Here is a 21,623-nt window from a genome sequence, read left to right as displayed (position 1 = left end):
TGTGTAAAGATGGAAAAACTATGACACACACCTTAGTATAATGCTATGGAAAAAAAACCCAAAAACAAATAGAATATTACAAAAACTTCTTAAACAACATTTTATTTATAAAGTTTGATCTACTCACATAAGATATCAAGCAATGCAGAACCTGTAACTTACAGGGAACTTCTTGACCCTCTGAACAAGAGACTTTCCACTGCTATGCTGCTTGTTCATGCCAAGAGCCTTCCCTTCTCTCCATAAAAGACACTGCATCAGGATCCAGTCCATTCAAGCAAGAGTCTGCAGCAGCAGTATTTTCTCATTAATGCAGAACCTATGCAAGACCACCATGAGATTTTCCCCACAGCGTGAGACCTGGCGCTCCATGGCCAGGCGGAAATCTTCCTTCACTCCTTTAGTTATACCCCGGGTAACTGTGTGGTGCCTTAAGCCATGAAGGAGAGAGAGACAGACAAAATCAAATCATGATTATCTTGTGAACGACAGTCTTTTAAAAGGTACTGTGTGCCACTTACTATATATTTATGGTCCATATCTGAGTTTATTTAATGAGAGTCAAAGAACCTGTGCTATGCTATTTTTTAAAAATCATGTTTAATAGGTTACAAGTCTTTCAACAGTTAGAAGCTGCAAAAAAATATATGTTCTCACTGCTTTGACTGTGACTGCTGAAGGGGGAAATAATGTCAATCTTCTGAATAACAGGAAAATCCATTCTCTTAACCCAGTAAGCAGAGAGTTCTCTTTGCTTAGGGAAAGGATTTTTTTTTTCCCTCTCTGCTTTTGCTGCCCAGGCCACTTCTTCCCTGTAATCACCTCTATATATGGTTGGGGTTGAAAGAAGAGTGAAAAGATAAAAGGTGAACTTGCTTTCAAGTTCAAGGTGGAGCACAGGTGCCACCATAAAGAGCAGAGGGCATCTTCTACCAATATCAAAGTGCAGGAAGGAGCTTTATAATGCTTTATAATCACACTGATAATGCTGTGACTAGTGGAGGGCACAGTGAGCACAAAACCCAAATCAAGCCAGGCTGCATCAGCAGAAGCCAGCTCTTATAAAGATACTAGACATCAGGCAAGGGGTTACATTTATTCTGAGCACAAGTTCAGGACTTATTTTGAAACAGAACAAAGGTCCAGCTACTGAGCAAGGTAAAGCAGTGCTGGCTGGGGGAAACTTATGGGATATTGGCCTGTTAAAGGACATTTTTATGAACAGTTCTTTGTCCTTACACTGGCCTCAACACCTAAATCTTGTCCTTAAAACAATGTTCTGCAGCACCAAAGCACTTTACTTGCACTGGTCCAGAATTGGGTAAGTAAGATCAAGACTTTGTAACAGCTACCTGCAAGCCCTGCTTGGGAAGGAGAGAAAAAGACATGCCCTGAAACGAGAACCTTAACACGACTGAAGGAACCAGCATAAATTAATTTAGAGAGAAAAGCATAATGCTAATGCTGAGATGAGTCCTGAGTCATGGGTAAGAAGGGAAGAGCTGGTCTGAACCCAGCAAGCCCACTGAAAGACAGAAAGAAAATAAAAAATAAAGGGTGAGGGCATCTGTGCCCATCCAGAGATGCTGGGAACAAGGAAGGGAAACATCTCAGAATTACATTCACCAACAATACCACACAACTTTTGTGTAAATAAAGAAGTCCAGCATTTGACAAGAGACTTCTCTGCCAAACAGTAGAGACCTTTGCAACACATGAAAAAGGCAAAGCCTACTGGGCAATTTCTTGGTGAGCTATGCTAAGTAAAGCAAACCTGCACTGAAAATATTCAGAGGCTATGGGATAAGTCCTGTTTTCAGTCTTTATTGTCTTAAGCATTGCTGGCAGCTGAGTGCTATGGTCAGTTACAGCCTGAAGAAGAATATGCAACCTACAGCTACTGAGCAAGCCAGCAGCACTTTAGAAGATGAGAGTTCTATTACAGCTGGAAAACACAAAACAGAATTCAGAACAAACTAAATGAAGAAAAGTTTCTGCAAATGGATCCAGGAACCAGTATCTTGAAAATAAGGGTTATGCTCTTGCTAATATATGATGGAACAACAGTAAAACTTTTGAGGATTTCTACATTATTGTTTAAATTCAATAGTGATTACTAAATTGACAGGACACAGATACTGGCAACTTATGGGAAAAAGAAAAATAAATGTCATTATAGAACAACATGGTTTGCCAGGCAATGTAGGCACAAATGAAGAAATTAAAAAAAAAGATAAATATTGAGTAACAAATTGCTGAAAACCATGGGCAGTAAAACATGTTGACAAAACACAGCACACTATGAGCAGGGTTTTTCCACTTGGTACCTGTCAGCAGTCTGTATGCTGGGCTGTAGCACAGGTATGAATTCCTGCTGCAGTAACCCCATGGGAGGGCTAGAGGTCCTTTAAAAAACAGCAAATAGCAGCATTCAAACACCCACACACCAACTCCCCCTCTGGTGCAAAACAACTCTCCAAAAAAGGAGTAACAAAACTAGGGTGAGCTCACACAGCAGTATGACCACCGAGCAGCCAAAGGGGTGCAGGACTCTTAACAGCATCAAACATGCAAATATCCCCAGATTTCACTGCAAGGCTGTTCTACATTTGTGGTCTAAATATATACACATATTTTTGGACAGTTACACCAGGAGAAAGGACAGCAGCAGGTGCAAAACCAATACACAGTTGTACTACGATGAACTGTCACAGCTCTTCCAAGGAAGCATGTCAGTCAGAAAAGATTTAATCAGAGGAGCACTGCAGATACCACAGCTTCCCTCCAATACTGGCAAGAGCATGTCAGCAAAGTGGGAGAGCCCACACCTTGGAGCTAAAGGATTGACTGCTGAGCCCAAGCTGAGTGCATGCACAGCGGGTATCGGCCAGGTTGAGTACATGGCAGTATTTGTCAAAGGTTGGCCAAGTATCTTTTCATTAGCCCACAGATGGACTCTTCCACCTTTACAAATTCTAACTGCATATAAAATCAGCTCTTAGAGCATGGTACAATGCCAGAGCACAAATGCCCGCTCAGAGCAAGCTCCTATTTATGACCAGGGTCACAGGAACTAACCACCAAAAGCTGTCTCAGCTGAAAGACAGTTTGTCTTCTTCAGGAAATGAAATTTTTATCTCTATGTACTATCTAGAACAAGATACAAGAACCTTAGAGATTCAGTCTAGAGCAATACCCCACTTAAGGAGAAGAGAAAGGAGAAATTTGGTATATAGGAGAGAGATTTAGCTTCTTAATCTAAGTCTCTTATAATGTCACCTAAATCTTAATAGGCACCTGAGTATTGAGTGCACCCCCACTGATGCTATGAAGGGAGCAGAGAAGCAAAACTCGCAGTTAGATTCCTGTAATTCTGAGTTAGGTGCCTACCTACAGATCTCACAGGTGGGCATTTGGCTTAGAATCTATGGTTTATTGATAAATACGAAGCTTATAAAAGTCAAAGATGGGACATTTAAAAATCTAATACAGCTACAATAACCTGAAATAAAATAGCTAAAACAATTATTCCATCAAATGAGATAATTTTTAGAGAGTTCTTGGCATGAGTAAGTCCAGTATTTGCAAAAACAGACATGGGAAACAGAAAATACAAAGGACCAGCAAGATGTTATTGGTCCCAGAGTGGCAGATGTTTGCAAAAGCAATTCTGTGCAATTGTGTCTTCACTTCTATTTGCAAGATCTGCAGTCAGAACTAAGCATACACATGTCCACAGAGTAAAAATTACACTTTCAAGATACTTTGTTTCACTTCTGACACCAAGGAGAGATGTGATGGGAATATGAGTAAAAATAAGGACACAGCTTTCGGATCAAGTTTTAGGCCATTAGGGAGGCTACAATGAGATTAATTAGAGTAAGACTTATCAAAAAGAGGAGCAAGATATTAAGCAGCAATTTCATGCATAGTGCTCTTCTCCTCTTTAGCCTCACTAACTAAACTGCCCCTACTGATATGAATATCAGAAAACAAACTTGGCTTTTCTAGAAGGGAGTTTAAAAGCACTCAATGGTGCTGGATTCAAAGCTCATATAACAAATCTTGTTACCACCACAAACAGAATGAGCTGGCTGTATCACCAGTTAAAACCAAAACCATGGACCGTCTCATTACCACAGTGGATGCAAGCAAAGGGAAATATTTTGCAGAACCTAATTATAAGTCTGCAGACTACCAAGATCTTACTTCATCTTTTGTAAAAGCACACTGCAGTTTGCTTTACGGAGTTCAGAAAAATGAATATAATTTCCTATGAAGTATAAAGTACTTAGAAAAAAGTACTGGAAGAAGAATGAGGAATTCACCTGGGGAGAAAATACCCTGTAAATCATCAAACAAAAAGCAGTCCTTGTAAAAGATACATAGTATCTGCAATACATTTCCCATCCATTAAGATGCAGGATTACTACATTTATGCACAGAAAAGATCAGACAAAGGAACAACTGCTTTATCTTTGGCTTGTTGTGTTGAACTCAGAGTCTTTGTCAGCATGAATCAACAGCATCTGAGCTGTCCCTGCTAATTCATGGGAGGATGGTGCAGCAGCTCACCCAACCAGAACTGGTGATAGTTTTGAAAGATGTAAGCAGTCTGCAGATACTGAACCTACCAACCATTGTCCCAGGAAACAGGGCTACACTGGCACACTTTACCAAAAACCCCAGCTAGAGGAGGCTGTGAGCTAACCAGGTCAACACTGGTGGGTGACACCAGCCCTGGGCTTCACACCAGCCCAGCTGAAAAAATACCTGCGGTACCAGGGGAATAGACATCATCTCCAACCAGTGGCTTATGCCCTCAACTGTCCCTTCCTTCAGCTCTCTGGTGAAGTGCTTCCAGCCCTACACAGCCACATGAAAGATGCTGTGCACAGCTTTTCCAGCTGGACAGGATATTTGACTGTTTTGGCCCAGTGAGCACAAAGAAATGGACTTCTACAAGCCCTTCCGTCATTGAGGAAACATCACTGATCAAAAGAAGGTCAAAGAGGGATTCTGTCCTGCTAGCAACACTTCTCCCTACCTCCTTCCTGACTGGGGGGGTCAGAACAGAAAGTAACTGTGGCCACGCCAGTCAAACGGAGCCAAGAGAAACAGCACTGAACTACTGCAATGAAATGGAGACAACAGGTAAAAGTTACCAGATGGAGTCTTCAGTGCTAAGCCCTCTTGCTGGCAAAGCTTATTACTTAACACCCTGTGTGGTGCAGCAAGTCCTGAAGCTTGTTTTCATACAGCTGGTTACAAGCAGTGAGATATGGCAAGGGTAAAAGTTTGAAAATCTAGAGCTTAAAAGAGAAAATTCTCCGTCACATAATTAAGCATTTGAATTTCTACTTTTCCTTTAATTACACCTAGTATCTCATTTTTGTGTTGATCACCTAGATCTCTGGAAAATCTATTTACTTGTTAAAATCTGGATCCTGTTGTCTCATGTTAGACTCCCATTTTGAAAATTTCAGCCCATTTCTGGTTAGTGAATAGCAAGAATACACTGACCCTAAGTAGTCAACAAACTTTAAGCAATCCCCCTTTTAGGAAGCAAAATACTACAAGTTCTCATAAACAACCAAGATACTCCAAAACATTATGCCACTAAAACCTTGCAGCAGATTGTTTTGAATCAAGACTGAACAAGTAAGAACACCCAGGAAGTTAATCCAAATTATTAATTTACTTCAGCATCTTGTAATAAGCTAAGCAGAATAAGATGACCTGCTGATTCTAGCAGGTTACTGGAGTGTAGCTGGAATATAATTTAATTTATATTTTTACTTAAGTTTTTCATCATTCAGTGGACTTTCATGGATTTTGCTTGCAAAAATTAGCAAAAATAGTGCTTTTTGCTCAGCATTACTCTTCAGCAAAATTAGTAACAACACCTTGCACTCATGCCTAATTATTTGAAGAATTCCTGCAAAGTGCAAGTGTCTACTTGAAAGAGCACAACTAATCACTTCAATATCAATCACTCTAAAGCAAACGCCACACTCAGAAATAAAGTCCTGTAAAAGCAGGAATTAAAGCTGAAGAGCCCCCCCAAAAGAATACATAGATCAGCAGGAGTCAGAAAAAGAAACTCACGGCCTTGTTTGAACTGCTTAAATTTAAGCTCAAAGACATGACAAAGTATCCAGAAGATAACATGAAAGCAAAGACAACCAGAATATACTCCCTTTTTTTTTTGCCAAAGAAAACAGTAAATGCTTTTTTATCCTTACTTGATCAACATTGCTTGATTTGGCAGCAGTTCCAGATGAATTTTCCCTCCTTCCTGTGTTCTTAAATAAGCAAATTCCTCCAACATATCAATATCTGAAGAAAACGTTAAAGATTTGAGTAGGGAAACAATGATTGAGAACATTCTTTCTTATGCCTCACATCTGAAGCCACATAGCTGAGTCAAACTGAAAAGCTATTGAAGTACCTCATTATTAAAAGTGATAGAGAAGATCACAGCATGTATTCCTAATCCTCCACAAATGGATGAGAAATGGCTTTTATAAGTGAAGAACACATCCGTTAGTTTCCTTTCTTTTTTTCTTCATATGTAGTCAGAGGTAAAGAAGGCTGATCTCAAAATTCCCTGGGTTTCACTTCCTTTTCCTGTACTCCAGATTATGAAAGCAGTGCAAACTGAGGCTACATCTGAAGCAGGTGCCACCACGGTGGCACATTATCACCCTTTTTAGTTTTCTATTTTGATCTCTTATTTAGCTGCTTGTTTTGTGTGGGCTCTTTCCTTTAACACCACAGTTTATTTAGTTGTCTCAGACAGGAGTTAGACCCCCCCTTGCTTCCTGAGGCCCATGGCTGGATGTCTATTTAGGTTAAACATGAAACTGTCCGTTTGTGTGTATGATGATCAAAATTTATGTCAGATATCTGAATAGATAAATCAGATGTGCTTTGTATGATCTTTGACATAGCTCATTATCTTACTCAACCCAAACATGTTACCCACAGAAAGCATTTCACAAACAAGAGCCAAAATCATTCAGCTCTGCAGCACAGGTGCCACCTTATCTTTTTTGTTAACAGCCTTGTACATAATGCCCTGTATTTCTTAATGAAAAGATTGCTATCACTCACATGACGAGCCTGAGTTCCTGTGGTTTTCCTGAATGGAAATGCAATGGCAGTGTACTTAAGGGTACTCTCAAGTGCCAGGGCACAGGAGGCATATTTACAGTCCATTGTGTACTGAGCCTACTACAAGAGGTTTTCTTGGAATGAAAATTAATACAGAATATATTTCAGAGAGAGAGCTACTGTGGAAACTAACACCTTTTTCAACACCACAGCACAAGATGTGAAAGACATTCTTGGTTAGAGAAAGGATACTTGTGACATAGTTGAAAAAATTCTCATACTGGAAGTTTCCTTGCTGGCAGATTTTGTTGATGGCTTTCAGGAACAAGTTCTCACCCCTCGGCCACTCATGCTGAAGCAGAACAACTACGTGGCCCAGTGCCATATCATCTCTGTTGTCTGTGAAAGCTCTGAGCTTCAGGGAGAAAAATTACATTCAGACAATCAGGAAATATATGTTGCTTTCAAAAACACATAGGATTTATCTCACCTAGACCTGTGCAAATACAGAAGTTTTTTAAAAGTATATATTAAAGCAGAATGAAATACATTTTTAAAGTAGGTTGGAAATTTCCAGCTAAAATACCAAATCCTCTCCACTGACCTGTACGAGAAGTCTGAACAGAGACAAAAATTTTGAGATCTGTTCTATCTTCTCTGCTCAAAACCAAAACAAATAGAGAAAAAAAAATGAAAACAAACCCTCCTCCATCAAAACTCCACTCCCCTCTCCAAATGAAGACCCTCCCCTAACCCATTTAGGTAAGAAGGACTGAGACACAGCCCTGGGACACAGCCATGCAGTTTCAGGATACATAAACTAGGCCTTAACGACAAGGAAGTTCCAATTACCTTGGAGCTATCTTACCTTGAAACAAGCTAACAACAGATGAAGGCAGTAAGGCATGATAGCTCTACTGGTACATGGCCAAAGCTTCAAATCAGACCCTGCAACAGAGCAGTTCTTTAGGGGTCTCACAACAGGTAGGTTGAAAGAAATTGAGATGGAGCAAAACAAGTCCAAAATTACCACATCCCAGTCAGGGAGGAAAGCTTTAAATGTAAATTATGACTGATGCAGAATGTGAAGTGAAACATTTAAATTTTTCTTCTTCACTTCTCTTTTCTCCTGGTAGAACTTTGCCACCAATATACTTTAAAAGGTACAAGCAAGAAAACCTCAATACAAACCCAACAGGGAATAAAAAACTTCCTCCCTTTTCATACTACAAAATGAGAATAATTATATACTCAACCAGAACACATTAACTAAAATTCAGCTAACACTGAGTTTAGGGTAATAGCAACTCCATACCTTTCCTGAATTTTGACTTGACTTTAGGTTGCTCCTCTTGTACTTTACTTCCTTCTTGTATTGGAAGTAAAATACAGCACATGAGGTCAAGCACTTTTTCACACGTTTGCTGTAAAAGAAGGGACATGATAATGCTAAATTTAAATTACAGTTCTTAAATATTCATATATGTTAATAATGATAAAAAATTTCAGACACCACAGAAGGACAAAACAATCACAAAATTCTTTGCTAGAACTTGAGTTTACTTAATATACAGTACAGCCTGGCTAAGTAAAAAGATTTAGCTGTCACTAAATAACCTCTGAGAACCTACATACATCATTTTAATAGTGAAAAAATTGTATTGACATTCTTCATTTCAAGAGGGTAAGACCGATATAACTGCAATCAAAAATTATTTTGTTTTGAAGGATTAAGTTTTTTAATGAATTCTTAAAATAGTTTTGTAAAACTTATTCTGTTCATGGTAAAAATAGAAAGGAAAATAGCAATCTGACAGCATGACAGAATTTCAATGGATTTTCAATGCTATTTCCTAGCAAGGAGTTTGTGGGAATATATGATCATGCTTCCACTGAAAAAGTATTACAGTGAAAGGAACAAAAACACTTGTCCAGCAGTACTAGGATGATGTTAGACCCTAAGAGACAGAGCCTTTATTGTCAGTGCTGACTCTGACTGACCTCAGACCACCATGCACTCCTGCAATACTAAAAACATAAAATATCTATTGTAAAACTAGAACAAGTTCAGAGGTCAGGCCAGACAATATTGTTCTGGTGTCTCTTATATCATCAGCTAATAACTAACTCTATCGTAAGATGATCACAGAAGTTCCTTTGCTTTTTATTTCGTCTGCCACATGAAGCCAGTATCTAAAAGAAATCCCCCTCAATCTAAGGAACTAATTCAGTAAAGCTAAGGAATTCAAATTAAGCCTACATTTACAGACAAGTCAAACACATGTAGCCATGAAAAATCTTAACTAACCTCCCAAATCTTCACTATCAAAAAGACTATACACATATATAAAGAACTGCTAATGGACGGTCAGTTAATGTGGCACAGAGTATAATTCTCCCAGTAAAGCACAGATCTTTCAGTAGACCCTGGCTTATGTTTGGTATCCTGCTGAAAGCAGGCTCACAGGAATATTCTAAGGAAAAAGAGAAATGGGAACCACAGGGCCAGCTGATGAAGGCCCAGGGTGTGCAATGCTGTACGTACCCGGTATTCTCCAAGGGCAAAGTGGCACGATGCTAACTGGATTAGTGCTCTCTGATTTTCTAAAGATCCTTGTCCTGTAATTTGCTGGGGAGAATGAGAGCCCTGAAGAGCTGCTAAGTGATGTAGGCTGCTAATTGCTTTTTTGTATTGTCCCTTTGAAAAAGAATAATAAAAACAACATGTTAGGGTCTTTTCTATAAAATAGGTAGAGAGAGAGTAAAAATTCTCATACAGGAAGCTTTCAAAATGGACTGTGTCCAAGTAACAAGCCTTCAAATTTTTAACCTAAACTAATAATCTCCATTGATGAGTTGTGTACAAGACTGTGTGTGGGTCAATCATTTACAAGGCAGTCAGAAGACAAACAAAACTCTGCTTGAAAAAGCCAGTTAACAAAATCATATTTGTGACTGAATCAAATAATTATATTCTTGAATTAATCATTACTTTATATAGACTATAAAAGTTTGAAGTAGCCCTTGTTCAGGCACAAGTAGAGCAAAAATAAAAGACTCACAAAGAAAAAATAAAGAACAAGCTTTCTTCTGTAGATGGTATTGGAATGAGCATAGCCAGCCTAATTTTTGTGGAGAAGTACAGATGTTAACTGACATATGTTAAAACCTTTCACTGTTTGAAAATTCTTCTCTCTTGATTGTGTTCCAATATAATGCACTCATAGACTAATAAAATGCATTTATCTTTCACAACACTATGTATACATACACTGTCAAAACACCAATATAGATGTTTTTACACATGCCAAAATTAGCTGGACTCAACAGCTACTGGGACAGAACCATTCAAAGCAGGGCACCAAGCTTGTGGTACAAACAGTGAAGTTCTATCCCCGGAAAGGGATAAAGGCATAAAACCAGTAGATACTATAAGCAGTCAAGCTGGCTAATGAGAATTACTATTTACAAGAAAGAAGTAACTTGCTATTCACTAGAAGGAAATATAACATAATGGTGGTGTTTTTCCTAGTTTATACAATAGTTTTTTTTTACCTGGTAGATGATCATGTCCGTAAGAAAGATTCTTAACCAAAGCCAAGTTTCTGTCTTCCATGACAAACAAATTCTGGTGAACTCTGTGTTACATGATTAGAGAAGAAAAAGCAAAGGAGAAACATTTCACAGCTTTGGGTTAAACATCAATAATATATATATAAGCTGAATTTAAGAACGGAAAAAATGATACCAAAACAATAAAAGGATTAAATCCTTCACACATAGGATACTCTCTTTCTATACACATTTTTTGATTACACTTCTCTTCATGTGTCCAACAAACCTAAAAGCAGCTGGTGGTCCTGTTCACCTGCTTTTTAGAAGATAATTTTTTTTCAAAATTATCACACCCATTATTCTCAGAAAGGGAGACACAGTAAAAACACATGTTCTTAATCATGAACTAAAGCAGCCATTAGCAGCACATCCTCACTGAGCACTATCAGCCCTACTACTGACCAACTGCTCCAAGAGAAGTAGGGGTGAATAAGCAAAGATGCATCAAGAATGAAATGCAATACAAGAACAAAATATTCAGAAAAGCAACAACTGATAAAGATTCTTACTGGAACTTCTATCAGAAGTACTCAGGACCCAAAGCCATTTCAATTTTAAGGATTCATAATGGCAGAAATTCAATTTTAACAATAAAGAAGTGATTTCTAAGCAGAGCAATAAAGATGCAATTATTTTGTTTTAAATGCAGTTCTAAATGCAGTTACCTTACCTTTGTCAAGTGATTCCAGAGAATAAAGCAGCTCCCAGCTCTCTCTTGCCAGTTTGAAACTCTCTAATACTTCAATGGAGTTTGCAAGATCAGCCTTATTTACTGTAATATGGCGACTTCTTGCCTTCCCAGAAGGATCCTCGTCATCTGAGCTCTGCTTAGAAGTTAGTATAAACACAAAGATGAACTTAACTTCAGAGGACTCTAAAGTCATAGCAGTTCCACTGAACACAAGAAAACAATTATGTATAGAGGTACCACGGTCCTAGTTTAAGTGGCTTTAAGTGATTTTTCACTTAGCTTGTATTAAGGTTAGATCCATCTGCTTTGCTACCAAGAACTCAGTGGCACAGTGTGATGATCAGTATCCCAAATCAACTTATTCTGTTAAACATGGCATACCACCAAGCTTCAGCCAGATTATCTGTTGAAGTACATACACACTTCACACTTTATAACTCAATTTAAGCCTACAGTGGCAGAAAGCAAAGGAAATCCTTGTGTTCTCTTTATAGGAGAGAAATTCTATAAGGTAGTGATTTTCTATCATTAAAGCAGTAGATATACTGTCATGAAAAATCAATTACTTTGGAAGTTTACTTGTAGAATATCTGACTGCTATAGGTACCTTTCTAAGAACCTCTGCTGAGCTCCTTCATGTTAAAGCATTCACAGCAGTACATCTGTCTACAGCAACTGCTGCAAAACTGGTTTCATTCTTGCTGGTCTTAGGAAAAAATGCTTGAAAATTGTGGTCATAAACAGATAATTCATGGTAGCTCTAAAAATATGTCTTTTACATCTATGTCAAAACCACTGTTGTCTAAATCCCAGTAGCAATGCTATTCTTGTTATGAATTTAAAAGTTTACAAAATTACCATTGTTTTTTCTCTTCCTTCAGCAAGTTTCCTCTTTTTGTGTATGTGTTTGTTACGATCGATATCTGTATCACCATAGATGTTGGGTACATCCTCGAGAAGAACCAGTGGAGTTTGGTTTGGAGCATTTGGACCTGGATTTAAAGATAAATTAATTCACAGTTGCCCTAAACTGATCTGAACGGTCTTATGGCTACAGCAAGCTGGTTGTTTTTTTTTTTTCCTTCACAAGTAATTACTATAAAGCTACAGAAAACAATCCTAAATTAAGTCTTAATTTGCTTAAACTATGTTGGTAAAGCTAAGGTTTCCTCCACACATCCATATAGTGAAGGTCAGAGTGCATTTACCAGACATCATCAGAGTCTGATTGAGAGCTTCAGAGTATTTCTGAATCCCTTTCTTCTGGAGCAGTCACAAGATATACTCAGGTAGCAGGTGTTCTCTGATCGAGCATTATTTGGTTTAAATAAGTACAATTATTCAAAAGATGAACTCTAAAGCACAAATGACTCTGAAGCTAACAGCCACAAATATGGCAAAGCACAACAATACTCTCAAAATATTTCTCATGAGAAACCAAAGCAATATGCTGACAGGCACAGACCCCACAAAGAAGTTTGTGTATTTTATGACAAGATTTCCCCAGTAGGATCACCCAGTGTCAGCTTTGCCCCCACCGATTTTAGTAAACAGAATTAAACCTTTAGTTGACTGCCAGAGCTCATCTTCACTCCTAAAAAATAGAAAAGCCTCATTTTGAAACACAGAAAACAATTTCTACTTTCACTGTTGTCACAGAATATTCAGCGGGATCTGGTACCTATTATTTCACACTCCAGTGCTTAAGTTTCATTAGACATAAAATAGGAACAATACTTCTTAATCTCAAACAACATTGATATGTGATCCCTAGTGAGACAAGTTTTCCTTCCAAAACCATTTTTTTCCTCTGCAAAATCAAGCTGCATATAGATGTGCAAAGCTCAGTAAAAGAGAAATATAAAGGGAAAAGGAATCCTTTAATCTGTGTTCTTCTGAAATCTCTGTCAGGTAAGACAGTACTGCAAACAAGTATTTTCAGTTTGTGCATTTCTTCTATTTGCAGAAATATATGAAGCTAAGGTCTCATTCATAACTGCAAAGAACTAATCTGGGAGTTTAGGAGATGATTCATTTCATCTCTTGACAGAAAAAAAAACTTCTATTAAGCTTTTCCTATCTAGTCAAAAGTGATGTGCAAGGAGTTCACTACAACAGAAGCTCCTGTCAGAAGAAACAACCAATTTGCTCTACCTAACAAATACAGTAAATAACAAATACAATAAATACAACCAGAATAACCAGGTTGATAAATACCACCACTGAAATTGCACCTACAGCATATTGCAATCACCTCTCCTGTACCATCATGTATTCCACTATGTCAGAATCTCATGTGCGAAAACTGAAAATAGAGCTAAGACATAATGCAGAAGATTCATATCTGTTTCTCATGGATGCAAAGTACCACAACTGGGATGCTGGAAGAGTTTCACCACTAGAACCTCAAAAGCTATCTAGTTCTAATATCTAAGAAGAAAAAAAATTGGGTTTTTCTTTTACTCATACTGACTGAAATTAATGCCAGCTAAGTGCTTTGCTTTCCAAACAAGTGTTCTCCTCCCAGCACCAGAAGTGCACTGCAGTCTTTATTCCAAAACCTCCAGTCCTAAAACAAAAGAAAATCCACTGTCACACTTGACTGGGGCTGCAGACCTCTTACCATACCGAAATTTACACAGACATACAAAGAGTAGTGTTGTATTCTTCTGTCTGAGCTCTAGAATCAAAGCTTACAGAGTTTTTAATTGTTTTCTAGCAGAGAGTGTTATAAATAAACCCCAAAAAGCATAAGCCCAAACAGCAACTCCTGCCAAGCCTGGAGGCAGCCTCAAAGTTATGAGAGGTGTGAATTGCCTCATTCATTTCTCGAGTCTCCAGCAAAGTAGATACAAATTATGTAAGAGAAATGCACTGAAAAGTTTTCCCTCAAGAGGCCTCTTGCAAATCCATGCACATAAGAGTCACAGATCTAATCCTCACAGATGAGGAGACAGCGTTTTTCTCTACAACCATGGTTCCAAAATATGTAGGATTCTACATTTCTACAGTAAGACCTCCAGAGAGAAGGAGGAAAAACTGTAATGACAGAAAAGATATGAAAGGCACTGAATACCACTGGATTTCAATGCTAAAGCAGAAATGAGTAACAGATGTCTTGGAAATAAGCTCCTGGTATCAGAAAATGACAGAGGGTATCAGAAAAGTTGCACCAAAGGAACTGCACTCTCTGATCTCAGTCTACATTCTTTTTCTGGTGGTTCAGTCAGAAAATGTTAGCTTTGAAATACTCAATTGTACAACTTAAAAAACAACATTTTCACTAGTTCTTTACTTCCTTTCTTCTTTAACTTGGAAGCGAGCAGCTAAAACTACATGCACACCTGAAATATCCTCCTGCCCAGCATAACCCTTCTTTCTTCTGGACAGAACAAAAAACTCAATCCATTAGTTAATTAGTTCCTGTACTTGTTAAAGTGACTCTATGTTCTTTGCATACCAGTGACCAAGTCATTTGTCCTCTGAGCTTAGCTATCTACTGACACTGATCAACTGATCACCCAACACACTGTAATCATCAACCAAACCCATCATTCGTACTGACTACTTCCTTACTCAAATGACCATTTGCTCCATACAGAAAAATGTAATGAAACTTATGTTCACAACACACAGAATTAAAACTGTAATTTTAACATGAACCAATAATTGTAGTATTAATAAGTACTAATTACCTATGGTGACAATTGTTTTATTGTTGCAAGGAATTTTCTATCACATCATTAAGAGCTGAAATTTCCTCTTTGTGATGCTGTTTACTTCAGTAAGTTCTAAAACAAAATGGAGCTTAAAAAAACTTTCCTCAGCTTCTGGGTCACCCCTGGAAAGTCCAATCAATCCCAAAAAAAGCAATCCAAGGTGCTCCAAGCAATCTAGTATGTCCTCAATGCAGATGCAAGTGGGTAGGAAAACGCACAGGTAACATACATATGTTAAACATTCCATTTACCAAATAATTACAAATTAGGAGTCATATGCAAAACATTCCTCAAAGATTATGCTTAAGCTATATAAAGAAAGACAAGTTGGAAGCTTATGAATGTCAGGAAAGCTTTCCCTATTCAGCTTTTATTTGCTTAATTACAAGTTTGTGTGTTCCCAATACAACGCTATCTTCACTTATTTTGACTGAAGGAAAGCAGGAAAATGTCAGCTTTGAAGAAACAAAATCAGAGGAGAAATGAAACAAACATGATGCTCATGGAAGAGTAGGAATTAACCCTAAGGATGTTTCCTATAACATCTGGTATGTTACTTTTCTCCTTGCTAGACAACCAACTACTACTGGCCAAGGCTGAAATGTTAAGCTAGATTGATCTTTGGTCTGTCGAATACACATTTGTTATGAACGACTGTTGGTAAGATTAATGGCTTGGGAGAATTATAACAAGTTATAACAACATGTAAATGTTGCTTTGTGAGATGACATGTTCAAAAGACTAATAAGAAAATATCTTCATAATATTAGCAATGAAATCATGAAGGGCTCATTACAGAAGTTGAAACAAAGAAAACTAACCTTGAAAGAGTGATGGCTGGATGTTGCTGACATACTGAAAAGCATTTTTGAAGAAGACCAACATTGTGGAATACACAACTTGATTCTTGTATTTAATGTGGGCTTCACTATCAAAGTTACTGATGTATCTGCAGAGATCTTTCATTCGATGCAGAATGTCACCGTAACTTCTGAGGAGAAGAGAGATAGCAAGAATTCAGGAAGTTAAAGGGAGTCTGCAACTAAAGAAAAGAATATATAATGAATATGAAAATCTCAATGTTTCTGCTGAGGATATCCCCCAGCATCAAGTCAGTGGAGGCTGGAAATACATGCTAGTGAAATTTCACAAAACATTTACCATGTTTCTCTTTACTGTGGCACATAGAGAAGGTTACCCCACAGCACTAGAGTGCTTATGCACTATTTCATGATCAAAAGTTGATTTTAGAGACTAATTTGAAAGTGATCTCCAGAGCACCATTTTTGCTTTACATTGTACAGTCTTGAAAGAAAAGCTGCTGTGAACTTACACTTCTTGTGTTAAACTTGCTCTTCAGTGGGAATTGTTCTTACTAAGAATCAAAAAGCCAAATTCTCCATGAGGGGAAATACCCAGCAAAGTAGAGCTTTCTTACCTTCTTCCCTTATCCATTTGCCACTCACATCTCATTCCCACCACGGACAATATTTTAAACAGCCTCTCCCAAGGATCTGTAATCTGGGATGATTTCTCTGTGAGACCATCTATTACATATTTCTGAGAGCTGCGCTTGCTCGGAGACATAATATCAGAGGAATCTTGTGAACCTAGAAAACCACCAGCACATTTTTCTCTTCATAAAGAAATCAAACAAATTAATTCATTTTCAAGAAGACATGTAAAAATTCTGTTTGTGCTTTCAGGATAACCGTTCTTTACACAGAAGGCTAATAGGGAGCAGCAGGCATTTCTGCCTCTTTGTACAAGAGAGCTGATAGGCTGGATAAGGACATTTTGGACATTTTGTCCCACCTCTCATATGCTGAAGCATCATGACTAAGTAGTTGAAGCACCATTTTGGTATTTTGGAATCAAAGAACTAGGAAACACTAAATACTACTAAATGTTGTCTGTGGGATACATTACATAAAAATAATGCATTTTTTATTTATGGACATCAGTGATATTAAGAGACATTCTAAGAAAACTTGATTTTGTAAAGATATTCTTACCTTGATATTGACTTTCTGTCTGTGTAGATCTAGTTACGTAGTTAATATAAAATTCTGCTGCTTTATTCAGATATTTATATAACAAACTGGCAGGAAGTCGTACATCAGGGTTGTTAATTATCAGAGGAAGAACATCACAAACTAAAACAGAAAGTATACAGAAAAATCCTTTAGGTTTGCGGGATTTTTTGTTCTATTTTTCCTACGTAATGTTTCTCAATCAGCAATGGGAGCCTTCATTTCTGAGTGACCATACACCAGAAAGAACCTCACATGAATGGCCCTAGGACCAATTTGTACCATATGGCCAGCCTGGATTAACATGGCCTAAGCCTCTTCTGACTAAAGCAGTTTTCTAATCCCAGTATCATAAAAGAAATTTACTGACCTCAGAACATTGCATAGGAAAACAAGAACATTAGTATTTTCTTACCAAATAATTTTCTAAAACAATTCACTGGAGATTCTTGGTCTTCAATACTTTCAGCATCTAATAATGTTTCTCCAAGGCCTACCTGTGTGAGCAGAGGTGACAATCAAACACTGGACCAATGGTTTTAGAAACTTTTTTAACTAAATTCAATGGGGTTGAACAGTAATTCAGTTACAATTCTATGGCAACAGCATGTGCAAGTCTCCAAACATACAGTTAAACTATCCACACTCAACAGCAGGTGAAAAGCAATGTCAGAAGATAGCAAAACAGGACCAATGGAAAAACTGTGCATGAAACTGTTTCAGTAAAGACATGCACAGACAGGTGAAAGTGATATATGACTGATACTCTTTCATTTACAAAACAAACTATTGTTTTATTTGCTTCCATGTGTATTCTGCCCAATCCCTTCCTGGTAGTAAGCTCGAGATTCAGCACTCTGAACTACTAGCTGCAATTAAACATGAATAAAAAGACTCACCTTCTCATTAAGGCAAAGGAAATACATTTCAGCAGAAACTCAAAAAATTAAGTGCCAATATCCTGAATAATTACTGTGAGTTTCCCTCCTCTTACCCCATGTTGCACCACAGTCTCTGGGAAACGCCGCAGAAGTAGAAGGAGCATTTCTGCCCTTTCTAATGTGTTAAAGCACTGCTCTGTTGCCTTCAGGAGCATTTCACACTGGACCCGACCAGGAAGGGTCTCAAATAATCCTTAAAAAAAAGAAAACATTTAACTTGTTGTGTCTGAATTGTAAAGATGACTGACAAAGCATAAAAGACCATCAACATCACCCTTGCTATGCTGAACAAAAAGGTATTTCCTTTTTAATACACATACCTGAAAAAAGAGAAAACCAAATAAATATTTCTCTGTAATAGTGTTTATTTCAGTGTAAGGAACTTGACAAGTAAGACTGCTAATAAGTAGAATATTCAAAATCCTAATACTTCTGTATTTGACATTTCAATATGATTTCTCAAAATTGTTAATTTATTTTTTTACTTACATTCTATTTCTACAATTAATACTTTCATTACTAAAATGTAGGTTTTTTTCAATTTAAACATCCAGTGAGACACTAAAAAGAAACTCACATATTCTCCCTGTATGTTTTATGTTTTCACTCTAAAAAATAAATACACCCCATGAAAAATCAAATGTTTTCTTAACTGGAATATTCTTAGAGCTTCTGGAGCATGTATTCAAACAGCAGATTATAGTTTGTCAGGTGTAAATCCTGTTTTCAAAACTGCCTGTGGTTGCCAGCAGCCAAGCCCTTCTGAACACTATTCATTTTTATATCCCTCACTACATCAACAAGAATTCAGCCCATTTTCACAATCGTACACTGTTCTCTGCAATCTGTGGGACAATGATTTTTAAGTCCCATTACACTTATTTCTTATTCAATTGCTCTTCTATGTGCTTCTTGTTTTGGCAGAGTAAGCCTACCCATATCAGAGACAAAGCAATGAGAATCAGCTTGTCATGTCCCTTTGTTTTCCTAAGCCTAACACACCAAATGAAGTCTGTACAACTGAACTGAGGGGAAAAAAACAAGCCCTGCAGTCCACAGGCAAAGTTAGAAAACCTGACATTTACTTGCTAAACTAGATAAATAATCAGAGGGTTATCCTTCGATTACTTCAAGATAGAATCCTTACCTCTTAAAAACTGTGTCTGCTTGTCCTGGGAGTCATTCCTTAATGCTGATGTAATAACGCTGATCTCCCTCCACACAGCAGGTTGGTCTGGAAAATTCACAAACCTGTAACAAAGTTTAAGGTAAGGAATGTACAATGATCTCAAAATCTGTCTCAAAGACAAAACCTTCTCATAAAAGTATGTGTTTGGGCAAAATTGAAAATGAAACCTTCCTTTTTACAATTTATTGTAAATTAATTAGACCTTTTGTGCTTAATTTATCCACACAGACTTTAAAAAACTCTAAGTTTATATTTTTGGAAATCCTGACATTTTTCTGTCCACAGAAGGGCAGTGCAGCTGGTGAAGGGTCTGGAGCACAAGTCCTGTGAGGAGTGGCTGAGGGAGCTGCGTTTGTTTAGCCTGGAGAAAAGAAGTCACAAGAGTGACATTATCACTCTCTACAAGTCCCTGAAAGGAGGTGTAGACAGGTGGGGGTCAGTCTCTTCTCCAAAGCAACCAGTGACAGGACAAGAGGACACAGTCTTAAGATGCACCAGGGAAGGTTTAGGTTAGACATTAGCAGGAATTTCTTCACAGAAAGGGTAATTAGAATGGAGTGGGCTGCCCAGGGAGGGGGGGGGGAGTCATCCTCCCCAAGGTGCTTAAGGAAAGACTGGATGTGGCACCTGCTGCCATGGTCTGGTTGACAAGGTGGTGTTTAGCCATAGTCTGGACTCAATCACCACAGAGGTCTTTCCCAAATTGATTCCATGAATGGAGCGCCTGGAATAAAGGTATAGTTCCAGCTCTGATTACTTACATATCGTAGAGCAGCCTGCCTGCAGATGCTGTCCTTTCAGCATTCCTCTCGATAGTGTACATCTCATACTGCAGGATGCAAGAACAGAACATCAGCTTTCCCAAATACATTTATCAATCACATTAGTCCCTCCACTCTAAAAAACTGCCCTCAATTTGCCACAGCAGTCTGCATAAAAGAAAATTAAAGGACTGCAACATTTGCTGGAGAAATTAGAAGGTGCATTTAGAATATTTAATCACACATTAATTTAAGCATAAAATTCTGCTTGACAATGTATTTTGTATTATTAACACTAACGATCTTCTAGTATCTAAAGAAGGCCAACAGAGAAGTCAGAGAAGGACTCTTCATCAAGAAGTGGTAGGACAAGTGACATCAACTGCAGTAATGGGTACAAACTGAGAGAGGGAACTTAGATAATATATCATGAAGAAATTCTCTAGGGTGAGAGCGGTGAGACACAGGAACAGGCTGTCCAGAGAAGCCATGTGTGCCCCATCTCTGGAAGTGTTCAAGCCCAGGTTGGATGGAGCTTGGAGCAACCCAGTCTAGTGGTAGGTGTCCCTTCCCACGGAAGCGGGGTTGGATTAGATGATCTTTAAACCAGCCCTGAACGTTCCATGGCTCTGTGAATATGCTACCTTAATTTCTGCACGAACTAAAAACTTGGAATTCAAAGATCTCTTTGCCCAGGACTTGAACCCGGTCAAATGCAATGCAAAGCCCCGGGCTGCCGCAAAAACCCCAATGAGGAGAGGCACTTTAACCAGCAGCAGCAGCAAAGGATTTTCTTTTGCTTTTTAACCGCGCACCACCGCGGCACCCGGCGGCCCCGCCCCTCCCCGCTCCCATTGGCCGAGCTGCCTGTCAATCACAACCGGCCGCAGAGAGGCCGCGCGGGGCCCCGGTACCGAGCGAGTGCGGCAGCGGCGGCGCTCACTTGGATGTTGAAGTCGGCGGGGTAGAGGCTCCGCGCCGTGATGAGCCAGGCCTTGGCCGCCCACAAGTCCCCCGGCACCAGCTCCCGGGCCCGCTTCACCAGGAACTCACAGTCCCCCTGCGCCGACATCTTGCACCCGGCGCTCCGCCCCGGCCGCCGGGCGGCGCGCATGCGCCACGGCGCTCCCCGAGCCGGGCGAGCCGCGGCTTCCGCCCAGGCTGGCGGCGGACGGCGCCCTCGGCGGGCGGGAGCGGGAACGGGAGCGGGAGCGGGAACGGGAGCGGGAACGGGAACGGGAGCGGGAGCGGGAACGGGAACGGGAGCGGGAGCGGGAGCGGGAACGGGAGCGGGAACGGGAGCGGGAGCGGGAGCGGGAGCGGGAACGGGAGCGGGAGCGGGAACGGGAGCGGGAACGGGAACGGGAGCGGGAGCGGGAGCGGGAGCGGGAACGGGAGCGGGAGCGGGAGCGGGAGCGGGAACGGGAACGGGAGCGGGAGCGGGAGCGGGAGCGGGAACGGGAGCGGGAGCGGGAACGGGAGCGGGAGCGGGAGCGGGAGCGGGAACGGGAGCGGGAGCGGGAACGGGAACGGGAGCGGGAGCGGGAACGGGAACGGG

General features: G+C 39.5%; 1 protein-coding gene across 4 annotated transcripts; it reads right to left on the bottom strand.

The window, feature by feature from the left end:
• Nucleotides 1-86: 86 nt before the first annotated feature.
• INTS10 (integrator complex subunit 10) lies at nt 87-21,168 on the bottom strand. 4 transcript variants are annotated; one of them, XM_021532625.3, is made up of 18 exons: nt 21,009-21,168; nt 20,066-20,133; nt 19,263-19,366; nt 18,169-18,308; nt 17,590-17,671; nt 17,157-17,297; nt 16,580-16,751; nt 15,963-16,132; nt 12,281-12,414; nt 11,402-11,558; nt 10,672-10,754; nt 9,662-9,814; nt 8,432-8,540; nt 7,985-8,064; nt 7,369-7,531; nt 6,246-6,339; nt 2,328-2,405; nt 87-430 (listed from the first exon to the last, which is right to left on the bottom strand). In XM_021532625.3, exons 1-18 carry the CDS (start codon nt 21,135-21,137, stop codon nt 274-276), a joined length of 2,214 nt encoding a protein of 737 aa, XP_021388300.3. In that variant the 5' UTR covers nt 21,138-21,168; the 3' UTR covers nt 87-273. The 4 variants fall into 4 exon arrangements, with proteins under 4 accessions (XP_021388300.3, XP_021388301.1, XP_021388302.1 ...); XM_021532626.2 differs by having other exon boundaries at nt 11,402-11,555; XM_021532627.3 differs by lacking the exon at nt 2,328-2,405.
• Nucleotides 21,169-21,623: the final 455 nt, after the last annotated feature.

The sequence above is a fragment of the Lonchura striata genome, chromosome 4 (assembly GCF_046129695.1).
Source record: "Lonchura striata isolate bLonStr1 chromosome 4, bLonStr1.mat, whole genome shotgun sequence".
Lineage (NCBI taxonomy): Eukaryota > Metazoa > Chordata > Aves > Passeriformes > Estrildidae > Lonchura > Lonchura striata.
Note: the sequence above shows the minus strand (reverse complement) of the source record. Positions and strands in the feature narration are given on the sequence as shown.